The 25,080-nt window shown below is 45.8% G+C and overlaps 1 protein-coding gene across 3 annotated transcripts in view; it reads left to right on the top strand.

The window, feature by feature from the left end:
• Positions 1 to 25,080, top strand: part of RNMT (RNA guanine-7 methyltransferase) — a 73,546-nt gene that overhangs the window by 30,526 nt on the left and 17,940 nt on the right. For all 3 annotated transcript variants that reach the window (XM_073590029.1, XM_073590028.1, XM_073590030.1), the window contains exons 4-8: positions 1,184 to 1,309; positions 8,702 to 8,814; positions 11,525 to 11,706; positions 22,460 to 22,624; positions 24,321 to 24,438. In XM_073590029.1, coding sequence (XP_073446130.1) covers positions 1,184 to 1,309; positions 8,702 to 8,814; positions 11,525 to 11,706; positions 22,460 to 22,624; positions 24,321 to 24,438 — 704 coding nt within the window. The remainder of the gene's footprint in view (positions 1 to 1,183; positions 1,310 to 8,701; positions 8,815 to 11,524; positions 11,707 to 22,459; positions 22,625 to 24,320; positions 24,439 to 25,080) is intronic.

The following is a 25,080-nucleotide window of genomic DNA, read 5'->3' as shown; positions in this document are numbered from 1 at the left end:
TACTTTGTGGCCTTCCACCCAGGAAGGAAATGAACCAATGAGAAACTATACCATCAATTCCATAGAATTATTTAAAGGGGTATTCCAATCTGCAAGATCCTATTTCAATTGTACTGGATGTAATAATAGTATTAGTAATTGCCTCCAATTGGATGTTCTGTATCGTATGTTTTTAGGTATATTGCTTACCTCTTGTGCAGGGTATTGGTCACGCAGGTATCCATGGTTATGGCCACTATGGCGTTCTTGACCATGCTTGCGCAGTTAGTAAGGAAGGAGTTTATTGTGATTAGTGGCCAGGATCTCTGGAACGCACATAGTTAGTCCGCGCATTAGCTCTCTGCCCCATCACCTCATTCCTGCACTGCACATTAGCAATGGCCGAGTTCTATGCCAGTTCTCTCCTCATATAGAGCGTCCTCCGGAGAGGATGGCTATGCAGGCAACGTTTCATACATACATTTGTCAGTGCATTGTGATCAGTTTCCATCATAGGCAAGTTGGAAGAAAATATCGAGCCTTTCTCAAAGGAAGAGTGAAGAATCAATCTTGGCAGACAGTGTGAAGGCTGGAGAGGCACGCAGTTATTTCTCATACATAGAGTTGTTACATGATATGGGGGTACGCCATGATACCGCATTAATTAATAGTACAAATCTGTTTAATACAATGCCATGATGTGACACTTGACGAGTTGACCATTTTAATTAATTATTTGGCTATAATTTTACCATACTTCTTATTTTGCATTTATTTAAATAATATTGCATCCTGTAATATGGTCACTACTAATGGTGTCTGACTAACTTGGATAATTCTCCATACGTTCGCTAACTTGGATAATGCTCCATACGTTCCCTTCCATTAGCATTGATGATATTGGACAGATCCAGCTTTTTAAGTCCCCAGAAACGTTAGACTAAAGTCTGCACAATACGCCAACATCGACTGGTCGTCTAATGTGTATTGCACCCTCCCAACTCTCCCCCCAATAGATGATATCTGGGAAAAGAAGGGTCCATCCTGTGCATTTTAGACTCGGGAGAGGAACCACATTGCAAGAGTGGACCCCCACTGATCTAATATCATCTGACCTTTGTTAGAAAACCTAGCTAGCTATTTATGAATATATCTGTAAGAAAGCAAAAATGACAATGTTTTTTCTGTATCTTTTGTTCATAAGGTGAGTTTTTGGATAGAGTACGGCGGAAGAGCCATCAAAATATTACAGTGCTGGATCTGGGTTGTGGAAAAGGTGGCGATCTCCTGAAGTGGAAGAAAGGAAGAATTGATAAACTTGTATGTACAGGTATGATCTGGTGAAAGCCGATTTTATCTTCTCTAACAATTACATTACAGTACTCTTCTCTATTGACTTTGTTTTTAAACTACTAAGCTACCATGGATATCTTTTAAATCCGTGTTTCACTATTTTTCCTATTTTCGGGACTGAAAAATAAAAAGATTTAAAGGGAATTTTCCACCATGTTTTTGCTATATTATCTAAGAGCAACGTAGTTTAGGGACAGAGACCCTAAATCCAGCGATGTATCATTTATTGGGCTGCTTGCTGCAGTTTTTATAAAATCCCTGTTTATCTGCTGCAGATCTACCAGTTCTTTGAATGCCGAGTTTCGTGTAACTCCGCCCATACCACTGATTGGCAGCTTTCTGAGTACTCTGTGCACAGGCAGAAAGCTGCCAATCACTAGTGGGGGCGGGGTTATATGGAGGTCACGAATATAGAGGACTACAAAAACATTAATTTTATCAAACATACATCTGTCTATACAATATATATATATATATATATATATATATATATATATATATATATATATATATACTCTCAAGTTGGTGATAGAAAGCTAGTGACAGATTCCCCTTAAGCTACTGGGTCTCACTAAATCTCCTTGTAGATTTGTCTCTTAATTGTTAATTAGATCTTTGACCTGATGGCTAGTGTACTTACTTTGAAAGTAAGTTTTCGAATCCTGGTGTTATAATAAACTAAAAAGCGAGAGAGTTGATAAGTTGAAATATTATTTGTCTCCTCCCTATCCCAGCCAAGCTACAGTTGTAGCTTGTAGTGAACAATTAAATCTCAGCAATAGGAGGAGAGACATAAAAGACCGGTCAGTAAGGCTAAGTGGGAAGCAACTAATTTTTAACTGAACCGGTCCTGTGAAAAAAAAAAAAAAAAAGCCTTTATTCTGTAAGTTGATAGCGTTCATGAGCTGTGCGGCCGGAAGAAAATTAACTTTATTCCTCCCAGCAGACTCGGGTTTTCAGTCATGGAGGCGCAGCTGCAGTCACCGCTCAGTATACAGTGAGGGCTGTAATCATGCCTTGACACTGACTGACAGCTGGATCAGCAATGCAGTACAGAGCCAGCTGTCAGTCAGTGCATGGATACAGCTGTCGCTCACTATGTGTGGTGATTGATGCCGCACCTTTGAGTGAAATCCTGAGGCTGCCGGGAGGATTAAAGGTAATTTCCTCACGGCAGCTGGGTTTTCAGTGCGGCAACTGCACAACTTTAGAACTCTTTTAACCTCCAGATTAAGTATTTTTTCACAGGACAGGTTACCTTTAACCCCTTTCCAATGTTGGGCATAATAGTACACCCTAGGTTAAATAGCAATGCTAGCAGCTGACAGTAATGTGTTACTATTAAGGTAATGACACTATACCACAACCCCATTATTATAATGTGTAATATATAAATATACCATCATGGATTGACAATCCTAAGCGCTGTTTGATTTTATCTGGTAAACTCAATAGAACAATAAATACAAAGGGACAATTACCTCATGTAAACAGGCGCCTGTGACAGTGCGTGGCGTGACCTCCTTCACCCCAACGCGCGTTTCGCAATCGCTTCTTCCGGAAGCCGAAAAGCCTTACTGTGCCTGTGCTGGTTAACTAGGCCCCGAAACACAGCAAAATACTTTCGGGGCTTAGTTAACCGGCGCATGCGCAGTAAGGCTTTTCGGCTTTGCCCGCAGTTGGGCAAAACATACTGCGCATGCGCGAGCTAAGAATGCTTAGCACATGCGCGATAGATGGCGGACACTTACTCCTAGTCATGAAAAAACTGCGGACAGCGGCCAAGGATGTTGAGGCGGCAAAGATTGGAAACACCGCCCATCGGACCGGACAGACCTCATTTAAATAGCCCGCCAAAACCAGGTGACAGATTCCCTTTAAATCACTAGGGGCCTAGGAAGGCTAGTGCCAAAAGGAAGAATAAGGAATGTGCCCTTTTGTAAAACGCCGCTGGCAGTTCACTGGCAAAAAGATCTCTGCTCTGACTGCATACAAAAAATGATATGGGATGAGACCCCCCAACTTCTCCATGAGCCTTAGGGCCATAATCAGGGAGGAGGTGCAAGGTTCCCTAAAAACAGTGTTAAAAAAGGGAAACAAAAGATCTCGGAAGGATGTCACGGAATCAGAGGCCTCACCACAATCCAGTGGGTAATTTCATAATGAATCCCCGTCCTCCTCTTCCTCGTCCTCAGACAGTGATGTAGGTGGCGACATTGCTTTCCGGCTGAGGACACGGATAGACTGGTTAAGGCAGTTAGGTCGACAATGGGCCTAAAGGAGGAAGGAGCACCTAAATCCCTAGAGGATCTTATGTTTGGGGGCCTGGAAGAAAGGAGGAAGCGCACCTTTCCGGTTAATTCTAGGATAAAGGCGCTCATAAAGAATGGAAGAAGCCGGAGAGATCTGGTAGCTTGCTCTCATCTTCTAAAAGAAGATATCCCTTTGAGGAGAAGGACTCGGAGGGTTGGGATAAAATCCCTAAAATCGACAGGGCAATAGCGGAATCCTCTAAAAAGTTGTCCCTGCCTTTGAAAGATTCCGGCACACTTAAGCTGGAGTCACACATAGCGACTTACCAGCAATCCCGACAACGATATCAACGTGTCAGGATCGCTGGTAAGTCGCTATGTGATCGCTGGTGAGCTGTTAAACAGACAGCTTCACCAGCGATTAGCACAGCGATGCCGTGCGCGCAGCATCGCTGTGTTCGTTAGCGCTGATGCCATGGATCCATGTAAAAAATAGAATTAAAATAAAAAATATTGTTATTCTCACCTTCCGACGTCCCGCGCAGCATTCCCGCCTCTCTCCACGCTCCGGTCCCAGTAATCTTTTGCGAGAATTACCGCGATGGCGTCCGTTCTCGAGGGATCGCGAAGTCTCGCGGTCATTCTTGCAAAGTATTACTGGGACCGGAGCGTGGAGAGAGGCGGGAATGCTGCGTGGGACGCCGGAAGGTGAGAATAGCAATATTTTTTTTTTTTATTTTATTATTTTACATCTGATCGCTGGTCTCCCGCCTGTCACACGCAGGGATGCGTGCTGGCCAGCGGGAGATCAGCGACGAAAAAAATGTCCAGAGGTTTCTTGTAGCGATCAGCGATACCGGCAGGGGGGCCGGTCGCTGATCGCTATCACACACAGCGATCTCGCTGGTGAGATCGCTGTTGTGTCACAAAACTTGTGACTCAGCAGCGATCTCACTAGCGAGATCACTATGTGTGACTAGGCCTTTAGAGACCTGTTAGATAGCAAAGCTAATGGGATCTCGAGGCACACCTGGGAGGCAGCCGCAGGGGGTCTGAAGCCAGCGATAGCTGGGACTTGTACTGTCCACTCCCTGATGGTCTGGCTGCAACAGATAGAGGAACAACTTAGGAGCAAGGTTCCGAGAGATGAAATCTTGTCCAATATGACTCTGTTGCAGGGAGCAGCGGCCTTTCTAGCAGACTCCTCAGAAACCCTGTGAAGTTAGCGGCTAGGTCGGCGCGCCTCTCCAACGCGGTTAGACGGGCCTTATGGCTGAAGGGGTGTCCGGGAGACCTGCCTTCAAAAAATAGACTCTGCTCAATCTCATGTGATGGCCAGCTTCTATTCGGGCAAAAATTAGAAGACATCTTGGAGAAGGCAGGTGACAAGAAGAAGGGATTCCCCCGTTTCTTGGTGGAAGTTAGGAAGCCTTCTTTTTTGAGGAGGAAATTTAATAGGGGACGTCCTCTGGTAGAAAGGAAGAGCTGAGACTTCAAGGATAGGAAGGGGTCCAGATATATGTTCTACATTTTCAAAAATGCCCCCCAATGATGTCAGGTCAGAGGAAGGGGGGAAGCTCTCCCTCTATCTCACTGCATTGGTGAACATCTCCCCCAGACACTGGATCTTGAGTGTCATCAAGGACGGTCCGAAAATAGACTTTCTGTCCACGTCGCCAGTCCTTTATATTAACACCCCACAGGAAATCACCAGGAGAACCGCTGGCCCTGGAGACGGAAATCTTGGGACTATTACAAAAACGAGTTCTGTGTGAAGTCCCGGTGGAAGAAATAGGAAGGGGATTTTATTCCCCCCCTTTCTTTGATAATGAAGCCGGATGGTTCTCTAAGGACTATCGTCAACCTGAGGAAGCTCTACCGATGGATTATAAATTATTCCTTCAAGATGGAGTCAGTGAACATAGCTAAAATGCTGTTGTTCCAGGATTGTTTCATGGCGGTCATCGACTTAAAGGATACCTATTACCACATCCCAATCCATTGAGACCATCAGAAATTCCTCAGGGTGGCTCTGTATGTCCAAGGACATGTCAGAGCAGGTGAGGGAGGTGACAGTGGTCCTGGAGAAGCTGGGCTGGATGGTAAATACTCTCAAGTCAAAGCTAAAACCGGAAAGGATACAATCCTTCCTGGGGTTGATTCTGGACTCCGAGCGCCAGATCTGTCTCCTACCAGAGGACAAAATATCCAAAATATTAGCCTTGGCACTGTCAGCAATACATCAGCCAATAATGGCACTAAGGTGATGTCCTTGCTAGGATTCCTAACATCTTGTATACCGGCAGTAAGATAGACCCAATTTCACCTGAGGTAGCTACAGTGGGACGTCCTGTCGGCACAGAGGTTGTTAAAAGGCATTTAGAGGGAAAGTTACATCTTTGGCAATAAGAGACTCCCTGTCCTGGTGGACAGTAAGAGAACATTTATTGTCAGGGGTCCAGTGGTTAAGGCCAGTGGAGTACATTATCACGACGGATACAAGCAATACCGGATGGAGGGCACATCTGAGGTCTTACTCAGTGCAGGGGACCTGGTCTCCTCTAGAAAAAGATCAGGGTTCGAACTTGAAAGAGCCTTGAGACACTTTCTCCCCTTCCTCCTGGGTCACCATGCCCGAGTCATGTCGCACAATCGAGCAGTCGTGACTTATATCAACCACCAGGGGGATCGAGGACCCATACCCTTATGAGGGCAGCAACCATCCTACTCCAGCTAGCAGAGCAACATCTACTGTCCTTACGGCACTTCACATAGGGGGAAGAGACAACACAAAAGCAGACTTCCTGAGTCACAAGAAATGGAGACAGGGAGAATGGTCTCTACATCCCCAAACTTTCCAGCAGATAGTGCGGACATGGGGGCGGCCGGAGATAGATCTGTTTCATAGAATCATAGAATGGTAGAGTTGGAAGGGACCTCCTGGGTCATCTGGTCCAACCCCCTGCTCAAAGCAGGATTCACCAAATCATCCCAGACAGATGTCTGTCCAGCCTCTGTTTGAAGACTTCCATGGAAGAGAGAACTCACCACCTCTCGTGGCAGCCTGTTCCACTCATTGATCACCTAACTGTTAAAAAAGTTTACACAAGAAAATGAGGAACTTCTATTCGTTAAACCCAAGGGAGAATCCATTCGCAGTAGATACCCTTCATCTACCTTGGAAGTTCAGGATGGCCTATGTATTTCCCCCAATAGCGATGATTCTATCCGTCATGAGGAAGATCAGGGAGGATCAAGCGAGGGTGATTCTCATTGCTCCATTCTGGCCGAAGAGACCGTGTTTCTCTCTTCTAAGGCTAATGTCCGTTAGGCCTGTTTCACACATACGTTTTTTGATGTCAGTTGCAATCCGTGAAAATGGCGGAAAACGGATCCGTCACCGTTTTCACACCGTGTGCCACCGAACCTTTGTTTTGACGGATCCGGCGAAGGCTGAACTTTAAAGGAACCGCTGCCGAGAAGGAGCGAGAGATACACGGCGGATTTTGACTGATGCCAAGAAACGGAAGTGTGAAACAGGCCTTACCGATCCATGGATTCTACCAGAGTTCCTGGAACTTCTTACCCATGGACCAGCATGCCACTCTCAGGTGAGGGGCTTCCACCTGACAGCATGGCATTTGAGAGGGCGAAGCTCCGGTAGGAGCCACTCTAGAGTTTCAGCAGTCGGGATTGCAACTAATGTTTGCAACTAATACTCTCAAGGTACAGGTGTTGGCTCTGGGTGCCTTGTATAATTGCACCCTAGCATCAAATAGATGGTTGTCCCGATTTATAAGATCCCGTAGTAAAGACCGTTTATAGTTCCAAAAATTCCTAAATGGAACCTGAAATAAGTTTTAGAGGCGCTAACTAGGGAACCATTTAAGCCCAAATGGGAGTTATCTGCGAGATTTCTCACGCTTAAAACTGTGTTGCTTGTGGCCCTAACATCAGTCCATATGGTAAGTGATATACAAGTTCTGTCTATATGTCCCCCCCTACACGCAGGTATATGATGACAAGATTGTTCTAAGGCCAGACTCGGCATATCTCCCCAAGGTGGTTCTTAAATTCCATAGGAGCCAGGAGATCACTTTTCCATCCTTTTTGTAATAACCCTAAAAATCCAGGGTAAGAAAAATTCCATACCTTAGACATGGAGGTCCATGTTAGAATATATGTCCATGACCTGTCAGTGGAGAATGGATCAGTCCCTATTCCTAGCCTTCCAGGGTAGCAGAATGGGGTACGGGGTGTCTAAAAGTACCATTGCCAGATGGATCAGGGAGGCCTTTAGCTTATCCTACTCTGCGAGTGGCGCTCCGGTTCCTGATGGCATCAAGGCTCACTCCACCAGAGCCGTGGCTACCTCCTGGGCCGAAAAGGCGGTGGTATCAATTGATCAGATCTGTAAAGCTGCTACCTAGTCCTCACCATCTACTTTCTTTAAGCACTACAGACTGAATCTGTCCTCCTCTGCTGACTTGACCTTTGGTAGAAGGGTGCTGCAACTGGTGATCCCTCCCTCCGGTGTTTCATTTCTCCAAAAATCTCTCAGGTATGCTGTCATGGGTGAAGGGAAAACACCAAGGTTACTTACCGGTAACCGTTTTTTCCGGAACTCATGACAGCACCCTTATATTCTCCGCCTTCTCACCTTTTGGGAGTGCACTATAGTTAGGGTGTCTCTTGTTTATATAATGTGGTGTTGGTTATCTGTGTAAATTAACCTCTCATGCTCTGTAACCCAACTGAGGCTGGGGAGAGGTACCGCCCTTTTATTTCAGTAGGTTTCCTGTCCTGACTGGGTGGACCCCTCATTCAGGTGTGCTATCATGGGTTCCGGAATTAAACGGTAGCAATGATGAGGCACTTTTTGGAGCACTTTCTTTTTATAAGAAAAGGCCTCATTGTGTATGGTAGCCCACAGAGTATATTAATTATGTACGGATTGGTTTTCACATCAGTGTGCACCAGGCGGCCGTCATTGTTCTGAGACCTAATTACTTCTACCACTAATTAACTGAAGTCGTAGACCAGCTTTGGATTATACTTAAACACATGTAGCTGTTGCTTTTGCTAAGGTTCATTGTATTTTTTAATCATTTTTACAGATATAGCAGAAGTTTCTGTCCAGCAGTGTGAGCAGCGGTACTCCGATATGAAAGCACGCAACCACCGGGACTATATTTTTGAAGCGGAGTTTGTAACTGCAGATTCTACAAAGGTGCATTTTACGTTCATTGTTTGGGGACTTAAGAATGGAGAAAGAACTTGGCGTTCAGTTTCATAATTTCTTAAGGTATCTTCGTATTATAGAGTCTGGTGACAGCTCAACTGCTTTCTTACCTCGCCTTTTGATGCCCACGAGCCACCAATTATGAAGGGAGTCCATGGGAAGCATTGCAAGAACACATATACTACAAGGAACCCACCTTCTGGAGAATTGTTCCCTCTATGCCTATGAAATCGCTACAAATTCTGATTGTGTTGCATTATTTTAGATGTGGATTTCAGTGCAGCACAAAAGATTGTGAGGGATGAAATCCATGGGGAAAATTTGTAAAACAAATGACTCACTTGTGGGACCTAGACAGCATTTCACAGCCCTAGCTCACCTCACATCCCCTCCTGTATTTCCAAGATATTCACTGCAAAAACAGCTTCTTATCACAGCTTTCCATACACAGTTCGCTCTGATGTTTGAGCTGCTTCTGCAATGCTCCCTCCACCAATGATAAGAAACGGCATTGCTGGGAGAAAGCACAGCAGAGCTAAAATCAATTCCTTGTTCACTGGGGGGACACAGGAAACTTGGGTTAATATTCTGCCACCTAAAGGCTGACACTAAAAATACATTTTAGAAACAAAAAACCCCCAAACAACTGAATCGTCCCCATCAGGTTACACCTGGGCAGCCGACACCCATTTATACAGTTTAGTTTACTGTCATTCAACGGCAGACATGGGTCTGAGTGGCCTTAGGAACTAACCTTTTTCTCTTTCTCCCTTCTGCAGTACTCCATGATTCCTAGATCTCCCAATGAAGTGACTGAGAAAGATTTTTGGCACTCATTGTCAAATCTCTTTCGTTGCCATCATTACGTGACCCACCACCCTCCCTTGTGTTGAGGAGTGGTTTTACTCTTCCTACTACTTTTGCACTAACTGCATAGCTGGTTGTTGGCTGTCCAGATGTCTTCAGATGGAGAGGAGTCAGCTTTTTTTTTTTTCTAAGGCTGCGTGCACACGCTGCGGATTTTTCCAGGCGGATTTTCAGGTAAAACCGCAGGTAAAGTGACCTGCGGTTTATCTGCGGATTTGCCTGCGGTTTTCCCCTGCGGTTTGACACCTGGACAATGGAACAGGTGTCAAACCGCTGTGGAATCCGCAGAAAGAATTGACATGCTGCGGATTTAAATCCGCGCAGAAAAATCCGCAGCATCTGCACTGTGGTTTTGAAAACCCATTGGATAACATTGTTTTGTACACTGCGGAACTGCTGCGGATCCGCAGGGCCAAATCCTCTGCGGATCCGCAGCAGAATCTGCAGCGTGTGCACATACCCTAACATGTATTCTTGGTGTTAGCATCCAGGTTGCATCAAGTTAACCCATGGCTCATGTGTCCCCTAGTGAAGGCTACAAGAAAGAGATTTTACGCTGAGTACCAAAAACCTTTATTTTTTGATTTTATCAAAAATCAGAATTGTACCATCCTCTACTGATCATATTAATTAAATTCAGTATCCTGTCCTGTAGGAACGTGTAATAAAAACTCCGTCAGGCCAGTACTGCTGATCGCGTTAGCAGGTATTGGCCGCTGACAGCGCACTCCCCTCACTATCGGCTGCAGTCAGCTGCTGACATATATTATTTTACTGCCCTTTCTGGCAGCGATGTTGGCAACTACGTCCAAGCACGTCTGACTTTGAACGGTTGGTGAGTGAATTGAGTATTTTAGATGGATAAGTCTACTCTTACACCATGTTTAGCTGTCGGTTGTGGATGGGAATTCTGTCACACTGGTAACCAGAAGTTGTGTTTACTGTATAGATGAAATTGATCTACAATTTCAAACAATAATGGCCATTTTTAAGGAAGCTCTCCCATTGAAGTTTGTATCCTATTTATATATTGTAATCATCATATTATATAGCACTGTATACTTACATTTGCTCATTTCGTGTTCCACAACGGCTGAAAAGCGCAGGATACCTACAGTGACGCATCCAGACACAAGGCTAAACCTTGTGGAAAGGGGGGTCTAGTTTTGCAGTAATGCCTGACTGGGTTAATGCACCCTTTACTGACCCATCGGTAAGAATGGGTGCTAATCCTCATGTAATGTAGAAAGCTCGCAGCAAACCTGTCTTCCTTATTTTTCCTTCTTTTGTTACCTGTCTATTCAGCTGACTGATTACGCTCTTCTTTTCCAGTTCCTTTTGATTTCTTCTACAGATGATCATGCTACATTATCTTCATATGAGGGCTCCTTTATTGGAGTAATTGCTGGGGGGGGATATCAATTTCTATGGTTGTAATGTAGCATGTACACAGCGGTTCATGTGGGGGATGCTTGTTGTTGGGATGTGTTGTGATGATTCAGTTTCTCCTATGTGTTTAGCTTTATAGAGATCTGGGCGATTATGGACCTTCTTGACGGAGACGGTCGGGGCTGTAATCATATGTAATTAGACTCCTGTGTGTAGCGTAAAGCTTATCCGGCCCACATGCCGTCACTGGGCCAAATGTTGATTTTTCTATTGTTTGTTCGTCCATCTTCCTTTGGTGGCAGCATGGAGCCCAGGGCTATGTGCAAAGTCCTCTCAGAATATTGAATAAACTATATTGAATATACTTGGCTTTTCTGCAAAGGATTAACCATTACGCTAAGGTAACGGAACAAGTTCCTAATTTCCATGTTCTGTATTTTAGGAGCTTTTATCTGAGAAGTTGAGGAGTGCAGACACCACCTTTGACATTTGCAGCTGTCAGTTTGTGTACCATTACTCATTTGAGACATACGAGCAGGCTGACATGATGCTAAGAAATGCTTGCGAACGACTTTGTCCCGGCGGCTATTTCATCGGCACAACTCCAGATGGCTTTGAGCTGGTGTAAGTGTTCTTGATCCTTTTTATTGCTGCTTAAACTGCCCAGGAAAATGAGCTGTCTGTTTCTTTATGCTGTCAAGCCCTGGTAAACAGGCATCCTGGTGACAGTTCTAGCAAGGAGTGTTGATGGCAAATAATAAGTTTTGATTAGCACTTGGCAAGTAAAGAATGGGGAAAGATGACGGCACTAATGAGATCAGAAATAATGAACTGCTCTTAATGACTGTCATAATAAAAATGATTAGAACATAACTGCACTATGCTCCTGCTTCTTCAGCTGTACCCTTGGATGCTTTCAGTACTTACATGTTAGTGGGATCACCCTGCGGATAGGTAGTTAAAGGGTTATACTCAGAAAATCATCATCACTTCTCCATTGCTGATGGCTGAGGATCTGATCGCTGGAAACCCCATCAATTTTGGGATAGGGGCTTTGCTGCCTTGTCCTGAATGTAAAAGAGCTGTACATGCTCAGCCTCCACTCTATTCATTGTCAATGGGTTGCTGGAAATAGCTGAGCACTATGCTTTCTCCATCAGTTCCTTTGGAAAGCGAATCACTTTTTTGAGCGATGAATAACCCTTTAATGTTTTATTTTTTGGAAACTATTTGCTTGAACCTCTTTTGTCCTCCATGTGTATGTCTAACTACTGCTCTGTGAGCGGTGGTCACTAGATACAGATCATAGAAGGGAGCAGAGTATTGGTCATGCATACGCCGTTCAAGTGCTGTCTGTATTTTACGGTGTATTGGGTAGGAGAAGGGAAGTTAGTTCTTCAAAAATGGTTTAGTGAAGTGACTGATTTTCACATATGAGGGAAAACAATTGACATGTAAACCTGCAAGGTTTTTATGCTCTTTAAAGCTTGGCTGTGGAGTTGGTATAAAATGGACCAACTTCAACTCCTAAAATATATAATAAAATTGCGTTCAGTAGTTCAGTGCAGGATTTGCAGTACATTTACTCATATAAGTATTTGGGAAGGTTCTGAAATGTCCTATGAATGTCTGTTCTGTTCCTGATCTAAGGATCTCTGCTTTTAGTGGAGAGGAGTCCGTGCTGCACTTTATGTACATGCTCCGTAGTGAGGCAGTGCTGTGGGGTCGGAGTCAGGTGTTGGTGTTTGGATTAACAACTCCACAGCCGTGCTTTAATGGAAGTCTGTCACCACCTTAGTGCATATTAAGCTGGCTGTGTAATAATATATGGGTTCTCAGGACCTTCTAAGAGTCATACCAGCACTGCATTTTCTTGGTGCAATGCTTGAGAAAACTTACATATATATATACAGTACAGACCAAAAGTTTGGGCACACCTCATTCAAAGAGTTTTCTTTATTTTCATGACTATGAAAATTGTAGATTCACTCTGAAGGCATCAAAACTATGAATTAATACATGTGGAACTATATAATTAACAAAAAAGTGTGAAGCAACTGAAAATATGTCCTATATACTAGGTTCTTCAAAGTAGCCAACTTTTGCTTTGATTACTGCTGGGCACACTCTTGGCATTCTCTTGATGAGCTTCAAGAGGTAGTCACCGGAAATGGTCTTCCAACAGTCTTGAAGGAGTTCCCAGAGACGCTTAGCACTTGTTGGCCCTTTTGCCTTCACTCTGCGATCCAGCTCACCCCAAACCATCTCGATTGGGTTCAAGTCTGGTGACTGTGGAGGCTAGGTCATCTGGCGTAGTACCCCATCACTCCCCTTCTTGGTCAAATAGCCCTTACACAGCCTGGAGGTGTGTTTGGGGTCATTGACCTGTTGAAAAATAAATGATGGTCCAACTAAACAAAAACCGGATGAAATAGCATGCAGCTGCAAGATGCTGTGGTAGCCATGCTGGTTCAGTATGCCTTCAATTTTGAATAAATCCCCAACAGCGTCACCAGCAAAGCACCATCTCACCTCCTCCTCCATGCTTCACGGTGGGAACCAGGCATGTAGAGTCCATCCGTTAACCTTTTCTGCTTCGCACACAGACATGGTGGTTGGAACCAAAGATCTCAAATTTGGACTCATCAGACCAAAGCACAGAATTCCACTGGTCTAATGTCCATTCCTTGTGTTCTTTAGCCCAAACAAGTCTCTTCTGCTTGTTGCCTGTCCTTAGTGGTTTCCTAGCAGCTATTTTACGATGAAGGCCTGCTGCACAAAGTCTCCTCTTAACAGTTGTTGTAGAGATGTGTCTGCTGCTAGAACTCTGTGTGGCATTGACCTGGTCTCTAATCTGAGCTGCTGTTAACCTGCGATTTCTGAGGCTGGTGACTCGGATGAACTTATCCTCTGCAGAAGAGGTGACTCTTGGTCTTCCTTTCCTGGGGCGGTCCTCATGTGAGCCAGTTTCTTTGTAGCGCTTGATGGTTTTTGCCACTGCACTTGGGGACACTTTCATAGTTTTCCCAATTTTTCGGACTGACTGACCATTTCTTAAAGTAATGATGGCCACTCGTTTTTCTTTACTGAGCTGCTTTTTTCTTGCCATAATACAAATTCTAACAGTCTATTCAGTAGGACTATCACCTGTGTATCCACCAGACTTCTGCACAACACAACTGATCGTCCCCACCCCATTTATAAGGCAAGAAATCCCACTTATTAAACCAGACAGGGCACACCTGTGAAGTGAAAACCATTTCCGGTGACTACCTCTTGAAGCTCATCAAGAGAATGCCAAGAGTGTGCAAAGCAGCAATCAAAGCAAAAGGTGGCTACTTTGAAGAACCTAGAATATAAGACCTACAGTATTTCCAGTTGTTTCATGCTTTTTTAATTATATAATTCCACATGTGTTAATTCATAGTTTTGATGCCTTCAGAGTGAATCTACAATTTTCATAGTAATGAAAATAAAGAAAACTCTATGAATAAGAAGGTGTGTCCAAACCTTGGGTGTGTGTGTGTATATGTATGTATATATATATATATATATATATATATATATATATATATATATATATAAAATTCGGTGTAGTAAAGGGCTCAGTGCACTGTTACACCCCCTAAATTTACAGTTTGGTACTTGCCCACTCCTCCCGCTCTTAAAGGGAACCTGTCAGCAGGATTGTGCCCAGTAACCTACGGACAGTGTCAGGACGGCGCCGTTATACTGATTGCAATGATACCTTGGGTGATGAAATCCGTCTTGTGGTTTTGTTTAATCCTTATTTCTTGTTCGCCTTATTGGGGGACACAGAGACCATGGGTGTATGCTGCTGCCACTAGGAGGCTGACACTATGCACAAAAAAAGGTTAGCTCCTCCTCCGCAGTGTACACCCCACCGACCGGCAGGAAGTTCCTCAGTTTAGCTTAGTGTCAGTAGGAGGTGGACACGGGTCTTTCATTAGACCCATATCTACCTCGATGTGCGTCGTTCCTTTTCAGGTTCCAGGAGGGATACAGTGTGAAGAGTCACAACTGTACTCCCACAAAGAGGCTATGAGTACGGCGTGTACTGCCACCCCGTATCCTCTTAGTTCTCCGGGCGGACCACAGGCTGAGCACAGGTGTCGTGCCAGCGAAAACGGATGGTCCTTGCCCCCCGCCTCCCACCCACTCGCCCACCAGAGCCTGTCGGTTGGACGAGGCGCGAATATGTAGAAGATGAGCAGACAGCGTGGGATACAGAAGGTACCTTTATTGGAGCACCGGAACATAAAGCCACAAGATGACCCGGGAGCGGCGCCAAAGTAGCGCCGCAGATTCTCGCACTGCTCGCGCCGTCCGACGGTCGTTGCATCCCTTTTTGGCCCCGGTGGCGGTGCGGGCCTTCTTCACCCCACCGCCGGTACTCTTGTGAGGGTTGCGTCTGGGAGCAGGGCTATGGCGGCGTCTCCTTTAGGGGCGGACGCGGCTGCGTCGCAATTCTTCCGCGCCGCCCTGTGCTGACAGGCGGCCGCCGTTTCAAATTTAGTCCCCGGCTTCAGTTTGGGCCTTCGCGCCCGTCGCGGGCACGCCCCCGTTCATTATCATAGGACGGCTGCGCTCCCGCCCGTTCCTAAGCCCTCCCACCGCCTCTCTAGTCTTGTGGCTGGGAAGGGGGAGGAGGCGGTTCTTCCCTCTGGTGCAGGCGGCTAGCTCCGCCTTTCTTCTTACACAGAGACCGCGCTTTTTGATTCCTCACATCAGGCTGCCGCCATCTTTGCAGCCTGACAGCCGGAGACTACAGCAGATGCCATCTTTCGGGGACACCGGACCGTGAGTAGTTCTGCAACTGCAGACTGACACCCTACCCTGCCTTGCTGTCCCCCAACCCTCCAGCACTTCCGCAGGTTTTTTTTCGCATGCTCCTCTTGCAATTGCAAATTCCCCTCTGCCAGGACTGCAGCAATCCCGTTCAGCAGGATGCCGTCCAGGAGCCATCTACTGCGCCACGTGAAATCGAACCCCCCATTCCTGGCTGGGCCTCGTCCCTTTCAAAATCTGTGGCAGACCTCACCAGGGTGTCTCAGTCCCTAGTTGGCCGTTCTTGATAAGTTGCCCCTGGACACTTCTGCAGGGTCCAGCAGGTCGCAAGACATTCCATCTGAGCCAGCTAGCAGATGCCGTGAAAGGCCCAGGCAGGATCCACGGCTGGAATCCTCTCCTGGTCTCTCATCAGCACCTAGTCCTTCCCAGCAGTCGCCCTCCCGTGCCTCCTCACCCGAGTCAGGTGTAGCGTTCTCGGATATGTCCTCTGAAGGGATTTTAGAGCTGGATTCTGACCAGGACGCGGACATGAAGGTTACAGTACAGAACCTCATTGCTGCGATTAACCACACCTTCGAAATATCTGACTCCCCTGCGAAATCCTCAGATCAGGAGGTTTCGTTCAGACGGGCACAAACACTATCCACGGTATTCGCCTTCCACTTTGAGTTTGGCAAGATCCTTGCCAGGGAAAGAGAAAATCCGTCCAGGCGATTTCAAAGAGGGAATCGTCTCGGCGTGCTGTATCTGTTGGCTAAAGAGCTCTCTGACAACTGGTCTGCTTCCCTGTCGGTGGACGCACCCGTGTCCAGACTTTCTAATAACACGTTTCTCCCGCTTTCAGGTGTAGCGTCACTAAAGGATTCTAATGATAGAATTATAGAATCCTTGGCAAAGTCAGCATTCGCTGCAGCTGCGCTATGTCCAGTCTTTGCCTCATCTTGGGTGGCAAAGGCCATAGCCACTTGGGCAGAGGATCTCCGTAAGGGCATCCTAGATAAGGCCCAACCAGAGCAATTGACCGATCTGGCCAACCAGATTTCCCATGCAGGGGATTATCTGCTTTCTGCTTCCTTGGATGCCGCGTCTCGCGCTGTTCAGGCGTCAAGCAACGTTGTGGCAAACCGACGTACAATTTTGCTCAAGGCTTGGCAGGCGGACTTGTCTTCTAAAAAGTTTCTTACCAATCTGCCTTTTCATGGAGCGCGTCTCTTTGGGTCCCAGCTGGACCAGATTATTAAGGACGCCACTGGAGGCACGAGTTCTCTCCTCCCTCAGTCCAAACCTCGCAGACCCCCGCCAAGGCGTCAGTTTCGGCCCTTTCGGGCTTACCGCCGCTTCAATACGGCAGAGAACTTCTCTAACCAACAAAGACCACAGGTACGCCAGGATAGAAAGACGGTGTCCTTCAGACCCTCTCCCTCCTGGCGAACTCACTCCTCCCAGGGCAGACCCTCCAGGTCTAGATCTGGACGGTCCACGTCAGCATGACTGTCAACGAACTCCCGAGGGTCCCTCCCAATTGGGAGGTCGACTCCGTTTCTTCAGGGATACCTGGCTGGCCTCAGTAGAGGACGCTTGGGTCAGGGAGCTTGTATCTTCAGGGTACAAGATAGAGTTCATTTCTCGTCCACGGGATCGCTTCTTCGAGTCCCGTCCTCCAAAAGATCCAGCCTTAGTTCCGGGGTTCTTGCATCCATCCCCTCTCTCCTCAGTTCCGGGGTGATTGTGCCCGTTCCCGAATCAGAACTTTTCACAGGGTTTTCTTCAAACCTGTTCGTGGTGCCGAACAAAGGCGGGACAGTTCGCCCCATCTTGGACCTCAAATTACTCAACAGGAGAGCCCGACTGCGTCATTTCCGAATGGAGTTTCTTCAGTTATTCGCTTCCATGGAGACGCAGGAGTTCATGTGTTCAATAGACATTCAAGATGCCTATCTACATGTTCCCATATTCTCCGGGCATCAGAAATTCCTGCGATTCGCCAGGAACATTATCAATTTTGTGCACTGCCGTTCGGTCTTGCCACCGCACCCAGAGCATTTACAGAGATCATGGCGGCGTTGATGGCCTGGTGGAGAATCAGAGGTCTCGTTCTTTTTCCGTACCTCGACGACATTCTGATCAAAGCTCCATCCTTTCGTCAAGCTCGCCAAAGTCTTACCTGACCAATTTCGGGTGGCTCATCAACGAAAAGAAGTCCTGTCTTGTCCCGACACAACGTCTTGTGTTTCTGGGTCTATTGTTCGACACTCGTCGATCGAGGGTTTTTCTACCTCAAGAGAAAATTGGCTCCCTGCAACGGGATGTACGATCGCGGCAGCTCATGAGACTTCCATCTCTCCGGACGACCATCAAAGTCCTGGGAAAGATGGTGGCGGCAACAGAGGCGGTCCCCTTTGCCCAATTTCACTCCAGACCTCTCCAACTCGCCATCCTATCCCGGTGGAACAGGTCTGTCCTTTCCCTGGATCGCCCATTTCGTCTTTCAAACCATGTCAAGCAGTCCCTCAATTGGTGGCTGACGTCTCCTCTCATCTCCCTAGGACGGTCATTCCTCCCCTTTCACTGGCAGATTGTGACAACGGATGCCACCCTCCTCGGCTGGGGGGGCAGTGTTCCGCAATCACACTGTTCAGGGTCGTTGGTCAACTCAGGAGTCAGCCCTGCCATTCAACGTCCTCGAGATACAAGCGATTTATCTGTCTCTCGTTCACTGGGAGAGACTTCTCAGGGGACTGCCTATCCGGATTCAGACAGACAATGCCATGGTGGTGGCATATGTCACACGCCAGGGAGGGACGCGGAGTGTCTCAGCCCTGGCAGAAATGTCCAAGATTCTTCATTGGGCGGAGGCTTCAGTCCCGGCAATATCCGCGGTACACATTCCCGGCGTGGACAATTGGGCCGCCGATTTCTCAGCCGCGAGGATCTCGCGGCGGGAGAGTCGTCCCTACATCCGGAAGTATTTCTTCAACTTGCCGTCGTGGGGAACCCCGGACGTAGATCTGCTAGCTTCTCGCCTCAACAGAAAAGTTCCACAGTTTGTATCCAGGGCTCGAGATCCTCTCGCGGTGGGCGCCGACGCTCTGGCCATTCCTTGGTCACAGTTCGAGCTCCCCTACCGGTTTCCTCCCCTGCCTCTTCTTCCCAGGCAGCTGAAGAAAATCAAGGCGGAAGGAATTTCAGTCCTCCTCTTCGTCCCGAATTGGCCCAGTAGGGATTGGTTCGCGGACATCGCCAACCTTCTCGCGGACGCCCTCTGGAAGCTTCCAGACTGAGCAGATCTGCTGTCTCAAGGTCCGTTTTGCCACCCCAATTCTTGGCCACTCAATTTAACGGCGTGGCTGTTGAGGCCGAGGTTTTGCAACGATCAGGATTTTCCGATCGAGTTATTCATACCATCATCCGAGCCAGGAAGCCATCGTCTTCCAAGATTTATTGCCGTTCTTGGAAGAACTATTTCACTTGGTGCGAGATCAATTACATTCCGCCCATGTGTTTTTTCGCTCCCTTCTTTCCTGGCGTTCCTTCAAGCGGGGCTGGATGCGGGTCTTGCCCTCGGCTCTTTAAAGGGTCAAGTGTCGGCGCTGTCCATTTTATTTCGGAAGACGTTGGCTCCCGTCCTCAGGTTAAAACCTTCCGTCAAGGTGTGGCTCACATGGTTCCTCCGTACTGAGCGCCCGTAGATCCATGGGATCTTAATCTGCTTCTCGAGGTTCTACAAGGTCCTTCCTTTAAACCTCTCTGGGATGTTTCCCTTTCTCTCCTTTCGTGGAAAGTAGCCTTTCTGGCAGCCATCACCTCCATCCGGCGCGCGTCGGAATTGGCGGCCCTCTCTTGCCGCTCTCTTGGTACTCTACCAGGACAAGGTAGTTCTGCGGCCTCCGCCCTCTTTCCTTCCTAAGATTGTGTCCACTTTCCACCTGAATGAGGACATTGTTCTCCCGTCCTTTTGTCCGGGTCCAGCTCACCCTCGGGAGCGGTCCTTGAACAAGCTGGACTTGGTCAGGGCGATGAATGTCTACCTAACTAGGATGACTTCTTGCGGAAGACAGATTCTTTCTTCATCATTCCAGATGGGACGCGGAAAGGTCACCCGGCCTCCAAAGCTACTATTGCTCGCTGGATCAGATCGGCAATTTTGGAGGCCTACCGGGTCAAACAACGAGTGGTCCCTCCGGGAATTAGAGCGCACTCTACCCGGGCAGTGGGTGCCTCCTAGGTGGTACGTCACAGAGCTTCCGCGCTGCAGCTTTACGAAGCTGCAACCTGGTCATCGGTTCACACGTTTGTAAAATTCTACAAGGTCCATACCTACGCTTCGGCAGATGCCAGCCTAGGTAGAAGGATCCTGCAGGCTGCGGTAGTGAGTCCGCTGGCCTGATGGAAGTTTGTTTTTCCCACCCCAGGGACTGCTTTGGGACGTCCCATGGTCTCTGTGTCCCCCAATAAGGCGAACGAGAAAACAGGATTTTTGGGTTGCTTACCGTAAAATCTGTTTCTCGGAGCCTTCATTGGGGGACACAGCACCCTCCCATGTTCTACAACTCTTGTTATTATGTTGGTTGGTTTGAGTTGTCTGTTCTGTTTTCAATCTATTCTGTTACTTCTCCTACTGCTTTCTCACTAACTGAGGAACTTCCTGCCGGTCGGTGGGGTGTACACTGCGGAGGAGGAGCTAACCTTTTTTTGTGCATAGTGTCAGCATCCTAGTGGCAGCAGCATACACCCATGGTCTCTAGTGTCCCCCAATGAAGGCTCCGAGAAACAGATTTTACGGTAAGCAACCCAAAAATCCTGTTTTTCAGTTTTTAGTTAATGATATGCTCGTGCTCCCGGGGCCACATCTTCATGTGGTGCTCTGATTATATATTCATAATGCAGCCTTCTGACAGGTCACTGATCCTTCACTGACCTGCCCCCTAGTTTAGATAATGAATTCTATATATACATACTGGCAAAAACCTTTCTGCAGGCATGTGCCAGTGGTGACACCTGCGCTGCAGCATAATCACATGTGTACTGTATATATAATTAATATAGTTGAGGTTATCCTGATATTTAAAAAAAAAAAAAATCCATTTGAAAATGGTGCCCATCGCTCCTGTGCAGTAGCAGTTATCGATGTATATAGAGGTGATCCGATAGCTGCTACTGCGCCGGCGGTGCCATCTTGGAGGACGATATTTTTTTCCTTTAGCAAAATGACGCTGCCAGTGACTGTTCAGTAGCAGCTATCGGATCACCTCTACATACATACAATGAGTGCTGCTACTGCGCAGGCACCGTTTTCAAATGGATTTTTTTTCAATATCAGGATAACCTCAACCATATTAAATCTATACACAGTGCACATGCGATTATGCTGCAGCACAGGTATGTATATGTAATATTCATTACAGGGCTGTGGAGTCGGTAAGCCAAACCTGCAACTCCGACTCCTCAATTTCCCTTACACCGACTCCAACTCCGACTCCATGACTCCGACTCCCTGACTCCGACTCCCACACATATTGCTTATATTTAAGTGAAAAATTTATTGTAGTACAATGTGAACCTCAGACATTTAATCATTTTTATGATCCAATAATCAAGATATTTAGATAGAACAGAATATATATTGGTGTACTACCCGGTTTTCATTCTTTTTGGTACAGATAAGATATGGATAGACAGATATGGATAAATGGATATATAGAGCAGATTTCTAATCTGCTTTTGCTATTGAGAACATTATCTATGAGCTCAAAATCCTTTCAGGTGATGCAGTTTTTTAAAAAGATGATCAACTTTTGCAGCTGAAAAACGTATCCTCAAAAAACACAGGAAAAACGCTGTGTGTGAATGTAGCCTTAGATCAGGAATAGAACAGCCATTTATAGGACATTTCATAACTTTCCCAAACTCCTATGAAAAAATATTCAGCACATCCTGCATTGAATTACTGTACCCAATTTATTATATATTTTAGGAGTCGGAGTCGGTCCATTTTATACCGACTCCAACTCCGACTCCACCAAAATGAGCACCGACTCCGACTCCACAGCCCTGATTCATTATGTAAACTAGGGGGCAGGTCAGTGAGGGATCAGTGACCTGTCAGCAGGCTGCATTATGAATAGCTTGTACACATGAAGTATAGCTTTCCAGTGGCTTCAGGGTAGTGAATGGGCCTATTACACTGTGTGAGTGTGTGCTCACGTGTGTGTCGGGGTCAGGCAGTGTTAGTGCAGATGCGCAGACATGCAGGCTGAGTTCAAGCAATGCTTGCTTTAAGCAAGCCACTGCTGTTAATCAGTAGCAGGGTAAGTCCCCAAAATGTAAAGGGCCCTGAGCCCTTTACCATGCTAAGGCTGCACCGACGCCTCTCAGCGCTGTACCACTAAAATCTACCATGCTTGTGTGATTTTTCTACAAACTAAGTTCAGTAGATTATGTACAACTAAACGTAATATGCCTTTGGGGAGTTTGGGTAAGGGACACGCTCCCTTTAAAGATTTTGGTTTTTGCATATTGTAGTTACAACATTAAGTAAATGCTTTTTTGCCTTCTTTTTTTTCAGGAAACGCCTCGAAGCTTCTGATACAAATTCATTTGGGAACGATGTGTACAGTGTAACGTTTCAAGACAAGGGGAATTACCCATTATTTGGGTGCAAATATGACTTTAAGTTAGAAGGTGTGGTTAATGTCCCCGAATTTCTGGTATACTTTCCAGTGCTTGTAGAGTAAGTGTGGGTTTATCGTTTTCCTTCATACATTTATTGTGAAGTGGTGTTTTGTCTCAATATATAGTCACGAGAACAACTAAGTACAGTGTTGAATAATATTTCTCATTGTACAAATATGGACTCCAAATTGAAAATGGCATAACTAGTGATGAGCGCGCGTGTTAATAGAGTATCTTCGAGTACGGTGTTGAGTCACTGCGGCTGCATATCTCGCGGGCTGTTCAGCAGCCGCAACATATGCAGGGATTGCATGACACACAGGCAATCATCTTGTGTTGCAGCTGTTGAACAGCCTTGAGGCATGCAGGCATGGCAACTTGAGCATGGTATTTGAGCACGCCGAAGATACTCTACTAGCTCTCAAGCGTGCTCATAAAACCGTATAACACCTTGTCACTCGTCAGTAGTAGGGATGAACTAGGTACGGCTTCTGATGAGCTTGAGGGGAGACTAACATGAACTTGTATGGTTCACCCCCTTCCTTATTATTCAGAAGGGGTGGAGAGGGCTATTTCTTACCAAGTGAGGGAAGAGAATATTAGCATTTGCTTATCTAATAACTCTACGTCAGTCCATTTTGTCCTTTATTGACTCCATGATTCGGCTGTTTTTCATTTCTTATTATTTTGGGAAAAACCTTTGACTATGATTTAAAGAAAACCTTCTCCCACACAATGGGAATAAAATAAAAACCCACACATTATTTTTTACACCTCATCCAAATTTTAATATAACTGTTTAGAGCTTGTTCATACACTGCATTTTTGCCATTATTTTTTTTAATATATATTTTTCAAGGGTGAAGAACGCTGCACTTAATGATTTAATTCATCAGTGTTTTTTTTTTTTTTTCAAATTTGCAGTGTGTCAGTTCTGTGTTTTGCAGTGTTATTGACCCATTCAAATAAATGGGAAAAACACAAGTAAAAGCTGATTAAAAACGCACAAAAAATGCTTTGAAAAATCTTATTTTAAGCAATGTTTTTCCTGCTCACACGATTTTTTTTTTTTTTTTGTGCAGAAAAATCCGCTGCAAATATTCAAAGGAGTACACATACACTTAGTGGGTTAGGCTAGTTTCACACTACCGTTTCACTGACCTGCGTCGGTCTGCGGATGGCCGCCGCTAAGCTCCGCCCTCTGCCGCGCCTCCTCCTGTCAGCTCTGACTATGGGCGCTAAAGATAGGGTATGCAGGTCGCATGTAGCGTCATGCGCCCATAGGCGGAGCTGACAGGAGGAGGCGCTGCAGGGGGCAGAGCTTAGCGGCGGCCGTGCGCAGACCGACGCAGGTCAGTGAATTTTCACCCATAATTTAAATTTATCCAGATTTTTGTAAATCTGATACAAAAGATGCAGCCAGAGCTTATTCATTTACAAAAAAACTTGTCCTTTTCATATTCATATGTTTTTAACCTTTTTAGAAAAGGGACTTTCTATAAAAGTGCAATATATATTATTTTTGGAAGAAACCTCGTTAAAAACTCTTTGGTTCACTGTATTAGTTTTTTTTTTTTTATAAAAATTGACATTGGCTTGAAAATATAAATTGTAGTTTTGTGTGTGTCCATAAGGTGTCGCTGTGCTTATTCCAAAGGTTTGTCTTTGTTTAGGGCAGTAAATTGAGAACAGGGTCATCATGGATTTGAAGCTAGAGAGCGTGGGAGGAAATAACACGTCTACTTATTTTGCAGAATGGCCAAGAAATATAAAATGAAATTAATTTACAAGAGAACTTTTAAAGAATTTTTTGAAGAGAAGGTCAAAAATGATGAACAGAAAATGTTGCTGAGAAAAATGCTGGCTTTGGAGGTGATTTGTTGTCTGTCACATTCTGTGTCATTAGATTGGTAAGCTAAAATGTGAAAAACTCAGGGATACATTGACATGAAAGCCACAGGAATATTCACTGACGAAGAAAATCTTCGTCATTAATTTTCACTTTTCTGCTTGTCAAGGAAAAGCAAGCACTGGCCATAATCTGCATGTTTGCTGCAGACAATTAATTATGAAGGCAATGGCTTTACCCACATAGAAGATATTTAGTAACTTTAGTCGTCTTATAATTACATAGATTCTTACGGATGCAAATATACACATTGCATCAATTTTAATTTTATTTATTTTTTTTATAAACTATTTGAACCCTTATGCATATTCTCCCCAGGTGTTCATTAATATTCCTCTGTGTGCACAGTCATTTACTTGAACAGCAGTTTGTTCCCCTTAACCCCATCACGACATATGACGTACACTTATGTCATATGTTGCGTCCCTGACTTTGATACAGGCTCACATGCTGAGCCTGCATCTTTCCAGGCACAGGATTTAATCAGCCATCATGTACCTTTAACAGCTGTGGGTTGCAGCGCTGCTCTGCCCATTGGTGTTAGCCAGTTGAATCCCGCTGTACATTTCTGACATCTGCATTTAACACGCGCCAGCAGGAGGGTT

Source organism: Dendrobates tinctorius, unplaced genomic scaffold (genome assembly GCF_039654945.1).
Source record: "Dendrobates tinctorius isolate UK_male_01 unplaced genomic scaffold, ASM3965494v1 ptg000115l, whole genome shotgun sequence".
NCBI classification, from domain to species: Eukaryota; Metazoa; Chordata; class Amphibia; order Anura; family Dendrobatidae; genus Dendrobates; species Dendrobates tinctorius.
Note: the sequence above shows the minus strand (reverse complement) of the source record. Positions and strands in the feature narration are given on the sequence as shown.